The sequence below is a fragment of the Nematolebias whitei genome, chromosome 11 (assembly GCF_014905685.2).
Source record: "Nematolebias whitei isolate Nwh7 chromosome 11, NemWhi1, whole genome shotgun sequence".
Classification (NCBI taxonomy): domain Eukaryota; kingdom Metazoa; phylum Chordata; class Actinopteri; order Cyprinodontiformes; family Rivulidae; genus Nematolebias; species Nematolebias whitei.
In genome coordinates this window covers 32,316,317-32,330,311 of record NC_056508.1, presented here as the reverse complement: position 1 = coordinate 32,330,311, position 13,995 = coordinate 32,316,317, and the positions used below count along the sequence as shown (strand labels likewise).

Sequence of the window (13,995 nt, the reverse complement as noted above, 5' to 3'; positions counted from 1 at the left end):
TAATTGGTGAAGGCGAGTGTTCTCACCCCCTCTCCCAATTGTCCTCTTACCAGCTGATCTAGCGGTGCTAGCCTCTCTGAGTTTGGCCTTGTTTTGATTGGTGAAGGCGAGCGTTCGTGCCCCCTCTCCCAATTGTCGTCTTTTACCAGCTGAGCTAGTGGTGCTAGCCTCTCTGAATATATTGGGCATAGCTGGGTAAGGAGCATGGACGGCTCTCACTGCTGTACAGTCTGTGGAGCCATGCTCCAGACAGATGACGGTCACGATCTGTGTCCTGCCTGCCTTGGACATGACCATCTGGTGGATGCCCTGTCAGAGAACCCCTGCATGAATTGCAGCTTCATGTCGCATGTTGTGAGGGTGGCCCGGCTGGCCCAGTTTCGCCCCAAACTCGGCAATGACCTCCGGCCTTCTGGGCAGGAGGCTCCACCTAGGCGCTCGGAGTGCCGGACTGAGGCCGCAGTCTCTGTGGCCCCTCCTGGGAAGAAGCGAGCCAGGTCTGATAGGGGCCTCTCCGCAAGGGTGGAGCAGCTCTCCGCTGAATTAGCGGAGATGAAGTCCCTTTTTCAGGTACGCCAACTGGGAACTGAACCAGTGGCAGCAACTGGACTCTCCTCCCCACCCATGCCTGAACTGGCTGTGGAGGAAGATGTGCTATCCTTGGCTGCCTCTGCCTCTCACTTTTTAGGTGAGGAGGACGGGCGTTCATCTCGAGTCTCAGAGACAGCTTCACTCTCTTCTTCTCGGAGTGCAGTTAGTGGGTCGGGTGACGGCTCGATGCAGGACGTCATGCGTATGGCCCTGAGACAACTGCAGCTGGACGTCCCGCAACCAAAGGCGTCCACCCCTGGAAGTGCCTTCTTCAGGCGCGGACTGACCCCTCCTTCCTTTTCTGTCCCTCAATCAGAGGAGTTCCTGAGGGAGTTGCATGGTTGCTGGCGGGACCCCAAAGCCTTTGCGCGCCTCTCTGCAGATGGCAGGGTGTTGGCGGCTATGCATGAGCCGGCTGCAGCAGGCTTGGATCGCATGCCAGCGATAGAACCTGCTGTTGCCTCTCTCATCGTGTCACCAGAAGAAGCTCTGCGCAGTCATGTTCGGTACCCACGAGCTCAGTGTCATGTCACAGATTAATTCCTCTGCAGAGCCTATGCCGCCGGAGCGCGTGCTGGCCGCCTAGGTAATTCCTTGGCACACCTAATGCTTGCCCTCTCCGCGTCCCTTCAGGGGACTAGTGGTGCGACAGCAGCAATGGGCTTTAACGATGCAGCGCTTCAGGCCTTTGCACTAATGACGAGGGAGCTTGGGCGTGTGATGTCCTCCTTGGTCCAAGCTCGCCGACAGGTCTGGTTGGCGCAGTCAGCATTGACTGAGCCATGCCGTAGAGCCCTCCGTAATGTCCCAGTGGTGCCGGGGGAGTTGTTCGGTTCGGCTGCCTTGGAAGCACTGGAACGGACTGTCCAGGCACGACAGAGAAGGCAGCAATTTTCGAGCCTTAGCAGGCCAATGCCCCCTCCACCTCCTCGGCATCCAAGGCGCCTGTCGGCTGGCTCCAGCATGCAGCCGCCGCCTGGAGGTCATAACCGGCCGGGTGGGCCTTACCCTCATGCGGTTCAGCAAAGGCCCAGCAGGAGCTTTTGTGGGTTGGTCCACCGACCAGCTGGGCAGGCTCGGATCAGGGACTCTGGCTGCCGCCCGGGGCCGTGGAGGGAGACGGTGATGCCATCAGGCCGACCGTCGGATATTTCTCCCACCAGCAGCTCAGCTATTGGGTTGCTCACGCCGTGGACCCATGGGTGGTTGCTACTCTGACCCATGGTTACTGGCTACAGTTCCGACGGCGGCCTCGTATCTCATGCCGGGTCAAGATGACTGTAATTGCCGACCCGGTGAAAGCTCAAGCACTAGACTAGGAACTTTCCGCCCTCCTGGCCAAGGGCGCAATAGAGGCAGTGGACCCTCTGCAACAACCCAGGGGCTATTACTCGACTTACTTCCTTGTGCAAAAGAGGACGGGCGGGTTTCGTCCCATTTTAGACCTGAGGGGACTCAACCAGTACCTAAAGGAGCTGCCCTTCCACATGCTCACAACAGCAGAAGTCCTTTAAGCTGTCATGAGGGAAGAACGGTTCACGTCTGTAGACCTGAAGGATGCATATTTTCATGTGCCTATTGCGGCAGAACATCGCCGCTTTCTCAGGTTTGCCTATCGGGGTCACCACTGGCAGTTCCGGGTACTCCCATTCGGGCTCTCTCTCTCCCCAAGGGTGTTCACTCGGTGCGTGAAGGCAGCCCTCTCTCCTCTGCAGGCCTGCGGAGTGAAGATTCTGCCGTACTTAGACGATTGGATTCTCTGCGCCCCGTCTCAGGCCTGTGCCTTTCACGACACAAACCGCCTGCTCGCTCATATGTCCCAGTTGGGCCTCAATGTCAACCTGGAGAAGAGCTGCCTGATCCCTTCCCAGACGACCACCTTTCTTGGGGTGGTTCTGGATTCATCTTCCATGAGAGCTCGCCCATCCGCTCAAAGGGTGGCCGGCATACTCCAGCTGGTCAATCGGTTCAGGCTGGGCAGGCAGCTCCCCTATGTTGCCTTCCTGCAACTACTCGGCAAGCTGACATCAGTCACTCGGGTGGTGCCCTTAGGCCTGCTGTCACTTCGCCCCTTGCAGAGGTGGCTCAACAGCTTTCGCCTGGATGCCAGGCTGCACAGGCATCGCAAGCTCGCAGTGACGTGGTCATGTCTTCATGCCTTGACTCCATGGAGGGCCGGAGATTATTTGTCCAGGGGTGTCCCCATGGGAGTGGTATTGTGTCGCAGGGAAGTGATCACGACAGATGCCAGCTCCATGGGATGGGGGGCTGTATGGCAACGCAGAGCGGTTCAGGGCCGCTGGGGTCAAAGAGACCATTCCAAGCATATAAATGTGCTGGAGCTGCGTGCAGTGCACTTGGCACTCAGGCACTTCCTGCCTCACCTGGAAGGGAGGCATGTACTTGTTCGGTCAGACAACACCTCTGTTGTCTACCACATCAACCATCAGGGGGGCACCAGGTCAGCACAACTTCTGAGTGTCCAGAGAGCTCCTGGAATGGGCCTCTCCTCGCCTGTCCACCCTGCGGGCAGCGTACTTGCCAGGGCGACACAATCAGGTCGCAGATTTTCTCTCCCGCCAACAGTCCCCTCCGGGAGAGTGGTCCCTCCACAGCGACATAGTGCTGATGATCTGGGACCGTTTTGGACAGGCAGACATAGACCTGTTTGCGACGGAAGAGTCGACTCAGTGTCCCCTATGGTACTCTCTTACGGGGGCGTCGGGTGCGCTAGGCCAGGACGCATTGGCTCATCCTTGGCCAAGGGTCCTTCTATATGCCTTTCCACCCCTTTCTCTAATTTGGCCAACCCTTCAGAGAGTCCTCAAGGAGGGCCACAGGATGCTGCTGGTGGCTCCGTATTGGCCAGCACGACCATGGTTCCCACTGCTACGAAGTCTATGTCAGGGCGTCCCATGGTGTCTTCCAACCAGAAGGGACTTGCTGTCTCAGTTGGGGGGACTGATATGGCACCCCAATCCTCAACGTCTTCGGCTGTGGGTGTGGCCACTGCAAGGCTAGGACAGCAGCTGACTAGAGTTTCGAGCCCCGTCAGACGCACTATCCTGGGCGCCAGGGCACCCTCTACTTGTCAGCAGTACGAAAACAGGTGGCGCCTGTTTTCCCAATGGTGTTCTGATCACAACAAGGATCCAGTCTCCTGTACAATACCCACCATTCTGGAGTTTCTCCAGTCTCTACTTGGTAAGGGTCGCTGTCCTTCGACGCTTAAAGTTTATGTAGCAGCAATATCATCTAATCACGCTGGCATTGATGGCTGTACGGTAGGGAGCCATAATCTAGTCTCTCTTTTTCTGCGTGGTGCCCGTAGGTCACACCCGCCGACAGCTCCACGAGCACCAGGTTGGGACCTTCCCTTGGTTCTCGAAGCTCTGTGCCGTCCTCCTTTCGAGCCTCTGTCGCAGGCGGACCTCAAGTGGCTTTCATGTAAGACGGCTTTTTTGTTGGCTATTACCTCAGCAAAGAGGGTCAGCGAGCTACATGCTCTCTCAATCAGCCCCTCATGTCGCAGGTGGGGCCCTGAGGGCTCGTGTGTTACCTTGTGGCCAAACATTGCATTCGTACCAAAGGTGTTATCTCACTCTCACTCCAACCAACCGTTGAGGCTGGCACGTTTTCAGCCTGCGCCTGGTGAGGGGTCTGCATTATTGTGCCCGGTGAGGGCACTGGAGGCATACGTTGCAGCTACTGCCGTGATAAGACATTCAGACCAGCTGTTTGTGTGTTTTGGAGGCCCTAGGTTAGGCTGTCCTCTTTCCAAACAGCGCCTCTCCCACTGGATCGTGGACGTCATCTGCCATGCCTATGCTGCAGGGCCCGGCCCCCTGCCGGTCGGCTTGAAGGCTCACTCTACCAGGAGCGTCTCCGCTTCCTGGGCTGCCCTGAGAGGGGTTCCGCTGGAAGCAATATGTGCTGCTGCATCATGGGCTTCCCCAAGCACGTTCACCAGATTTTATAGAGTTAACGTGGCCACCCCTCATCCCCTGGGCCAGGTTCTTCTACAAGGGTCCTCTGGGCCTCCTCAGTGAGGTAGGTGTTTAGGATTCCTTGTGACATTGTTGGTATTAGTCATTCAGTGCTTTCAGCACCGCCCTCTGGCGGTCAGGAGGGATGAAATAGAACGAAAGTTACGTATGTAACTACGGTTCTATGAATCCCGGATGACCGCCAGAGCTTCTCCGTCACTCAGAATCCTTGCGTTCCGCGAGAAGATTCTGTAGGAGCACAGCAGCGGATGACGTCGGGCTATATAGCCTCTGATTGGTCATCCGTGTCACACCTGTGACTCCGTTGGTATTATTACTCGAATCAGCGCATGCGCGAAGGGAACATTCAGTGCTTTCAGCACCGCCCTCTGACGGTCATCCGGGATTCATAGAACCGTAGTTACATACGTAACTTTCGTTTTAAAAGTAAATGTCAGACACTTGTGCAATAGATGAAAAAACAAACCTGTTTTGGAGCTGGTGCTGTGCTTACTGCAAAAGGAACAATAAATGAGGAAAAACTTTTCACAATAGGTATTTACATGGGATTTGTGTGTGTGTGTCGCAGTCATACTTGCTGAACCAGAAGGAGGCGGCGCCCCAGCCCGCTGCCACTCGGTGGCCTCAGCTGCAAGTTTTCGAACGTAAGGCTCATCAACGCTCATCAGGATGTTTTCTGGTTTAATATCTGTGTGGATGATCTCACACTTTGTGTGCAGGTAGTCCAGGCCTTGGAGAACCTCAAAAACAAATAAACGAAAAAAGTAAGTAGTCAGTTTTAAGAACATTAAAAAAAAAAAAAAAAAATGTTTTAAAACATTCACATAATGCTGATGCAGCCCGTCATTACAAAGATAGTCTTTTTGAATGTCTAAGTACAGATGAGTTTTAACCTATATTTGTTGCAGCATTCCTATTGATGCAGCTGAAGCAAGATAAAACAAAGAACCTTACAATAAGAGAAGCGGGTGCAGCGACACAAAGAAAAATGTGCAACAATTAAAAATATAGGCATATATCAATGTTTGTGTAATTACTCTCACTACAAGGAGACAAAAGATCCTCGTTGCAAGTTAGGATTGACAATTCAAAGCAAACTGAGCTCACTTAATTCAAACCTTCCGTTTCTTATTTTGTATTTACACACGATTTATTATGAAATAAAAAGCTGATGAATGTGTCTGAAGGGACACAAGTCAAAGCAGTGTAAACAAATATAATAAGCTATGCTATTAATCAATAGTCAGCAAGTCTATATAAGCATAACACATTTTTAACAGGATATATAGTCTTTCACTTTAAAGTGACTGGGTGAGTTACTTGTTCTAATCAGCCTAACACTGCTTCCTTGAAAACACTTTGTTACAGTCAGTCTGCGTGACAAGATTGCCTTACAGTTTATGTGTTCGATTATATCAGCCTGTTCTGCCCTGACTGGTTTCCAGCCTTCACACAGCCTGGAGGCTACGTAGCTCTCACAATTGTAACAACTGAGTCATCGGCTTTAAAAAAGGTGAGACCAAGGGGCTTGAGTTACCTGTCTAATGATGCTCTTCACACAGGGCAGCGGCAGCCCTTGGTAATTGGACTTTATTATCCATTTTAATAAGTGATGCCCCAACACCTCAAACACCATGCAGACGTCTGAAGATCAGTAGTTAAGTCCATAATGCACTTTCAATAAAATTAAATTGAAAACACAACTGAGAAAACAATTTAGGAGACAGGTCATTCAGCTACATGGAGGTGGAGTATTAGTTATACTGAAGAGAAGGACTCTCATATTACAGCTGCAGCTATCCCTATTATTCATGGGATCTTAGTCAGTCAGAGTGTTGCAATAGGCTGAGGTCTGTTTAGGCCACACAAGTTTCCATTTACTACACTGATCACCTGATTTTTACCTTTATAGCAACTCTCAACAATAGAAAAGATAAGCTACTCTTTTCTGTCATTTTTTGGAATCAAACATTTCGTTGTTCGTTTGGGAGATGATTTAAGTTCAAATCTCAAGCAAGAAAAATAAAATGACAAAGGTTTTGTTGATATTTAGCCGTGAAGGATACGAGTTCCGTTGACACCAGAGATCTTGAAGTCGTCTAGCAGCTGAACCACCATCTCCCGGTTGGGATCGTTTGGGTCTGAGTTTCTTACCTGAACATGAAGAAAAGTCGTTAAGAAATCAAAACTACCAGAATTTATATTTCCTTATGGGACATTGCACCAGAACTAATTTAGCAAACATTTAAATTCATGCAAACTGTAACACAGTGTGTGTATTTGCTTATTTACACACTTTAAAGTTTTACTTTTCAAAAGTTCAATAAGGCTGATATTAAAATTAAATTATCATACAGATCCAGGATTTGGGATGCTGTTTTGTGGGACTCCATTCTTTAGAAATCAATTTAACTAATGCCACCGGTACGTTTGTTGATTAGATGTTATACTTCATCAATTATATCTTAAGATCTATGTAAAAGATAACTACTTACAGATTTCAACAGTTTTATCTCATCAACTGCTGTCTCTGTGTAGTGTTCTGCACTCTTCACCACTTTCATTGCAACAAACCTCTTAGCTCTGCAACAACAAAGCATGTCATGTTTGCCAACAGGAAGCAACATTCAAGATCATATCACAACAGTAAATGTGCAAGCTGCGATCATACGGTTTGTGCAATAAAGGTCCTAGAGAAGGAAAGAGCACAGTTAAAATATGTTCTCAAATTGTTTTTCGTACTGTATGTCCCAGGCGAGCCACACGGTTGAAAAGTGTCCCCAGCCCAGTTTACGGATCACATGGTATTTCCCGTTGTAAAGGTCTCCTACTTTAACGTGGTGGTATCCACCTAGAAGACAAGAACATGCACACCCTTTAGACAGAGACTGGTTTTGTTTGTTACACAGTAACTAGTGAAACTTTTTTTTTACAAATAAAATGTTATGTCAGAATCTTTACACCTCAACTTCTCCAAATGAGATAAACTGTCGTAACTGTCCCCAGGAAAATAATGCAATATTTCCATTACATTGTTCAGGCTGGTTATTCAGAGTAAATTCATCCCACTGTGCATGTGACAGAAAGACTCACCTTTGCAGTAGTCATTGGGATCCTCCTGCTCCTCATCGTCAGAGCCGAGAATCTCAGGTTCATCGGGTTCCTGAGGTGAGGTTTCTTGTTGAGGCTGTGGTCGAGCGCGAACATTTGCTGGTTGTCTGGTGGGCAAACAAGACAGGCATCACTTAGAACAGAGTCCTTTAGATAATAAACTTTACAGGTCCAGTTTTATTTATTAAACCCTTTTTGTCGATTTTGGGTTGCAGCGAGCAAACTGATGAAAGCTGTGGAAATTGTTTTCTGCTTGATTCCTGACTCAACCTGAGCTCAACCCCGCAGCCTCAGGACTAGGAGACTGCAAAACCGACCACTGAGCTACTGCAGCATTTTTACTTTAACACATGGTACCATTTAAGAAATTTCACAAAATTGTATCAGAAGCCAAATTAATAATTACAAAGTTTAAGACAATTTAGATAGCGCAAAATGCATTACAGTAATAAAATAGTTTTGTGTTACAAGTCACTGTTCTAAAAATAAACCAATAAGTTAAAGTCAAGATGCATTATATACAACAACACATTGATTAAATGGTGCAAAGTTAGCCACACACATTTACAAACTGATCCAATCGCATAAAAAACTAAATCTTGAAAATCAAACTCAGCACAAGAAGAAACCAATGTAATCCTTAAAGAAGCAGCAGCACTTGGCATTATTAATAAAGGGAAGCTCTACAGGCCAGAAACCAGATCTCTGAACCAGTCACAGGTTCATTTGAATTATGTTTCCTGGAAATAAACGGAGTTTCAGAATCGCTGCTATAAGTGTCATAAGCAAAGGATGGAAAGATCCGTGATGGTTTGACTGATTTAGAACTATGATTTATTTTAACAAGTTAAACTTTAGAAGAACATTAAACTGATTTGACTTGCAGATAAAAGTCAACATTATGAGAATATTCTTTATATTTAGCAACAAAACTGTGATATTTAAAAATGATTTTTTTTTTAAATAAAAAGTAAACGAACTATGAAAAAACATTGGCTGGCCCTTAGAATATAACTATTTGCTGAAACCAACATTAAATGCATAACTTGAAACAAAAACCAAAATGAAGAACTGTACATTAGGAAGGTCAGAAGGTAAGAGCAGTCACACCTTCTCATCAAAGTGTGACAAACAAATGACAAAAGAATGGGTCAAAACACAGACGCACATAATCTTTAGCAGTCGGTTTCACCAAAACTAGACGTTTATCTTTGTTCACCAGGACATTTTTTCCTCCATATAAAGAGCAAAAGCCAAGGCTGATCAGAAATGACGCAAACAAAGACAGCCTTTAACTCAGTGCCACATACAGTAGTCCCTCAGCCACCTGCAAGCGTTCTTGGCAACGCCCACTTCTTCTCTCTGCACGGAGAACAGCTGATCAGCTGCAGGAGGAAGCGTATCCTGCAGTGTGGGCTGCACAAAGGTGCAGCAGGTGCTAAATAATTTTAAACTATTTATTTTAAATTTAAAAAATCCATGCCAATCGTGCGGCTCATCCATCAATCAGCCAATTTTGTGTCATGTCCAATCTTATTTTGAAAGACTGCAATAGAGCGAGTCCGCAAAAAAACGAACCGCGAAGTAGCGAGGGACTACTGTAATTTGCACGCTAATGCGAGCGGAGTCAGGCTTGGAGCCGACCCCAAAACTAACAAACTGGGATTTACTCAAAGCATGCAACAAAAATACAGAAAAACAAGGCGCCAAAAGTGAAAAAGAAATAAATCTGCAGCAGCATTGTCCTATTGGCAGAGTGGTTCTGATGACAGTGAGGTTTCTCTTAGCAACATGGTCCCGTTGGCACCATGGTACTGTTAACGGTGTGGTTCGGTAGCGGTGTGGTCTTGTTAGCAGCGTTAGCAGGTCTTGTTAGCAGGTCTCGTCAGCAGCTTGATGGTAATAATGATCGCAGCAGCTGCCTCCCCGACTGCCCTCCAGAAACAGGTTTGGCAGTTAAGGTCCATTCAGTGATTCAGTGATTCATCATTGAAATAAATAAATATGCAACTCAGCTTCAAACAAATTATTAGTCCTTTCATTAACATAAATACTTACAGATCCTTCAATATGTTAAATCAACAGCAATCAAATATGAGTTGATGTTGCTTAAGGCTTCATTTAGTCATGCAGACTACAACAGTGCTTGTGATTAATTCCCCTCAGAGAAAACACTTATGCAAGGATGTATTTATTGTGGTAATGCTAAGTCCATCAATTAAAACAACGTTCAAGTCCTTAAAGCACAGTACTGTCATATTTTCATTATTAGTCAATTGACAATAACACACAACTATTTAGTTGCTGTCAAACGTACCAGCAGTAAAAAAAATAAACACCAGTAAATAAAAAAGAAAAAGATGTAATTATAACTGTTATTATTAATTTTTGCGAATATTCAGCAATTAAAGTAACCATATTGGCATCTTAATCATCAGAATTTACCCTTAGAGTAAAAATGTTGCTGATTTTAGAACAAAAGTTTATCATATCTTGCTGAATGTGTGTGAGAAAAACTCAGTTATTCAAAACTAAACACAAAATCCTTGCAGTTCCAGTTTTCATCATCATTTCTTTTTGCTAAGAAAAATAAATCTAACCAGCAGAACAGCTATGCTGTTAAGCATAACAGCAGAGGATGGGATTAGTTGAACAAAATCAAATAAAAAAAAAAAAGCAATTTAATCAGATTACACACCACAGCTTAAACAGTTTTAAGCAAAGGAATTTCTCATTTTAGTTTAAATAATGTAGAAAACAACTAGGTTAATATTCAGAAAACCAGGCAGTAGGACATTTTAGACAGCGGATAACAAACTGTACACACACTGGCAATGTGGCAAATTGATCAGTGAGTCCGAACCTGTGAGACACTAATGATTTCAGCAGAGTTGCAAGATCTTATTAGCACAGACTGTAAGGAGATAGATATAGATATAGATATATATATATATATATATATCGTTAACACCGCTGTCTCACTATTAGATAAATTATACAACATATTGTGTGTGTATATGGTTAAAAATGTTAATAATTTAAAAATGATAAAACTATTATCATGAACCACAGTAGAATTGCAGGAATATTTCATCTTTACAATAACAGAGTTAGCCGAGAGCAACTAGAATGATGAAAGTTAGGAGGGTGCTTGTGTGTGGGGGAGGGGGGGTCAACATGCTTCAGGGGAAATAAAGTTCAGTACTGTTTAAATTTATGAAAGGAATCACAAGTTTTGCTTTTTTATTTCTATCCTAAAAGGACACACAATGTCTCAGCTGTGATGAAGTTGTCCACCTCCAAGCTGATTCAGAGGGGAAGAAAAATTACAAGAGAGAGATAACAAAAACATTTTGAACAGACAAAAGACAGACTGTTGAGCTCAGACTGGCCAAACACAAAGTTTCATGTTATTTTCCTTTTCAGTACCGCAGTCTTAGAATCTTTTCTTCTACTTAAAAAACAGAAGTTTGTAATCAATGCACAAATATCCTGAACTGTATTACCAGTAAATACAATACAAGTTAGCAAAATGTTCTTTCAAAATTTGCAGGTGTAAGTAAGCATTTACACAAGCTCAAAAGCTATGGGTGGAAGATAATTCACACACACCTTTTTTAACCAACAGGTTCTGCAAAACACTTTCTCAATCACTCTTAACTCACACTCATTCTATGCATTGTGCACACTATAAAGAGTGCTTTTATATCTCTCATGCACCAATAAGCTTATCGGGAAGCAGTGGGGGGTTCTGTGGCTTGCCTAAGGACACTTAGGCATGCTGCAGGTGCTGAGTGACTGAACTCACTACTCTCCAATTAGAAGATGACCTCCCTCCCAGTACTTGGATGCATCACAAACAACGATGAGTCCGGCTACAGGCAGGAGGTGGAACACCTGGAGAGCTGGTGCAGGAAGAACAATCTTCACATCAATGTGAAGAAGACAAGAAGATGGTCGTGGATTTCAGATAGAGCAGATATACCTACACCCACACCCAGAACATATGTAGTGGAAGTGGTCTCCAGCTACAAGTACTTGGTTGTGCACCTGAATGACAATCTCACCTGGGGCAACCACACTACCAGCCTGATCAAGAAAGCTCATCAGAGACTCTACTTCTTCAGGCAGCTGAGGCGAGCTGGTCTGTGAAGCTGTCCTCACCTCCTTCTACAGGTGTGCAGTGGAGAGCATCCTGTGCTCCAGCATCAACGTGTGGCATGGAGGCTGCACAGCTGCAGAAAGAAAAGCTTTGCAGAGCGTGGTGAAGGCTGCACAGAAGACTGTTGGAGTCAGCCTCCCCACTATAACAGACATATACACCTCCAGATGCAGGAAGAGGGACACCTCCATCATGAAGGACCCCACTCACCCAGCACACACACTTTTTGCTCCACTCCCCTCAGGAAGGAGGTTGAGGAGCATTAAGTGAACAGCTTCGACCCTGAAGCTGTTAAGACTCATGAATATCTAATCAGGAAAATCACTGTAAAAAATAAAAAAAAAAATCTAATAATCACTGTAATTCCACTTTAATTGGTGAAATGTAACTTATATGTGCTGTTGATAATCCATGCTGCTGATCTCATGCTGCTGTAGTCATTCATACCCATCTGCTCACCATGGATTCATGTTCGGGCTATTGTTGTTACGCTGTACTGTTTGTGTACATCTTGTATCTTTTGGTGTGCCATTTGGCATTCATTTACCGTATATCTTAGATCATTATATACGGTTTCTTTTTACACTTTATATTTTTGCTATTATTGGGTGTAACTGGGAACCTGTGTACATAATTGCATTCCACATCATGTATGACATGTGATGAAAACAATAAAATTGACTTGAACTTTAACTATGAATGGCGCAAACTGCCCCCAAAGCCATTTGTTAGTGCACGTATGAAGAATGCACATATTTTCATAGAAATCCTAGAAGAAATAAATGATACACTATGTATTTTCATGTTTGCATGCATTCGCTCATTGTAACCACACATACTACCTGACCTGTCAATAGGTAACAGCATTTATTAAAAAGGTAAATATTTTCAACTGATAAAAATTTTCAGTGGAAACCAAGAAAGTTGAGGTCACTATCAAATAATTTCCTAAATTGTGCTAAAATGTCATAACATTGTGTACTTCATGTAACTGGAAGTCCAAGTGCTCCTCTATACATGCTCAGCTCATTAAACATATTTATTTTGACTCATTATTAGAATGCCATAAGGATGTGGCAGTTTGAGCCATGGTCAGAGTGTCAGTATTTCTAGGAGTGCATTTTTCCTTGAAACATCATGCTTCAGTGAGCCGATGTGGGCTACTTCATTCTCTAGATTTAAATATAGCACAGGCTGTTACACAACACTCCGGAGGATGTTAGTGGTGCAGCCATGATTAGTAGATTATTAGATACACCAAAACAATCAGTTCTAGTGATAGATGTTTCAGTTGCTTATTTTCAGTTTTGAAAGACTCAACACAATACTGCAATATTTTCAAATTATAGTAGGGCATTAACTAATTAGGAACAGAACAATGCACTGTCAGTGCAGAAACCTTACACATATTTTACCAAAACAATCGCATTTAAAAACAACTATGGAAGGCTATGGAAGCCCACCCAAGATCAAACTCCAGTAAGATTGGCTCTTAGATAGGTTTGTCTTATGAAATGTTCATCTTTAGATCGTGCACACACACAGTACAAGCATGCGGTGTTAAGGCCCTTGTCAACTTCACTTGCAACCAACAAACATTAAAACTTAAGGAACCAACACCCTTTAACTCAACACAGCTGACACACAAGCAAACAGAGTCCATTCTGCACAACACTGAACCAAGAGTCTGAAATGGATATAAAAACTCACTTTTTGTTGGTCTTTTTCGCCTTCACCCTCTTCTTCCTGGCCTGGAGTGCCAGAACTGAAAAGAACCCGGAGGCAAATTATGTTGCTATTGTTGAGATTTTATTTGTATTTTACAGCTGACACTCATGACAACAATAAGCATGAATCTTAAGACTTAAACCTATTTATAATTAATTTCACAGACAGTAAATCAGAGCATTTTGAGGTGAAATGTGTCGTTTCTGTGGTTACCAGCAGTTAAATTGTATTTGAGGCACCTGTATTACGTCTCCCCTTGTCTGAGCCCCGTTAACATCACTAAGCTACACACCTTCTTATTGGCAACCGCTCCTCTACAACAGTATGGCATGAAGCTATCTATTACCATTATATATATATATATATATATATATATATATATATATATATATATAT

At 44.7% G+C, this 13,995-nt stretch overlaps 1 protein-coding gene across 1 annotated transcript in view; it reads right to left on the bottom strand.

Moving 5' to 3' along the window:
• The window catches only part of srpk1a (SRSF protein kinase 1a), a 22,390-nt gene that overhangs the window by 7,976 nt on the left and 419 nt on the right, over positions 1–13,995 (bottom strand). Inside the window, exons 2-9 of the mRNA XM_037684890.1 lie at positions 13,582–13,636; positions 7,692–7,816; positions 7,341–7,449; positions 7,094–7,181; positions 6,665–6,752; positions 6,136–6,242; positions 5,173–5,338; positions 5,065–5,090 (exon numbers count right to left, since the gene is read on the bottom strand). Coding sequence (XP_037540818.1) covers positions 5,065–5,090; positions 5,173–5,338; positions 6,136–6,242; positions 6,665–6,752; positions 7,094–7,181; positions 7,341–7,449; positions 7,692–7,816; positions 13,582–13,636 — 764 coding nt within the window. The remainder of the gene's footprint in view (positions 1–5,064; positions 5,091–5,172; positions 5,339–6,135; positions 6,243–6,664; positions 6,753–7,093; positions 7,182–7,340; positions 7,450–7,691; positions 7,817–13,581; positions 13,637–13,995) is intronic.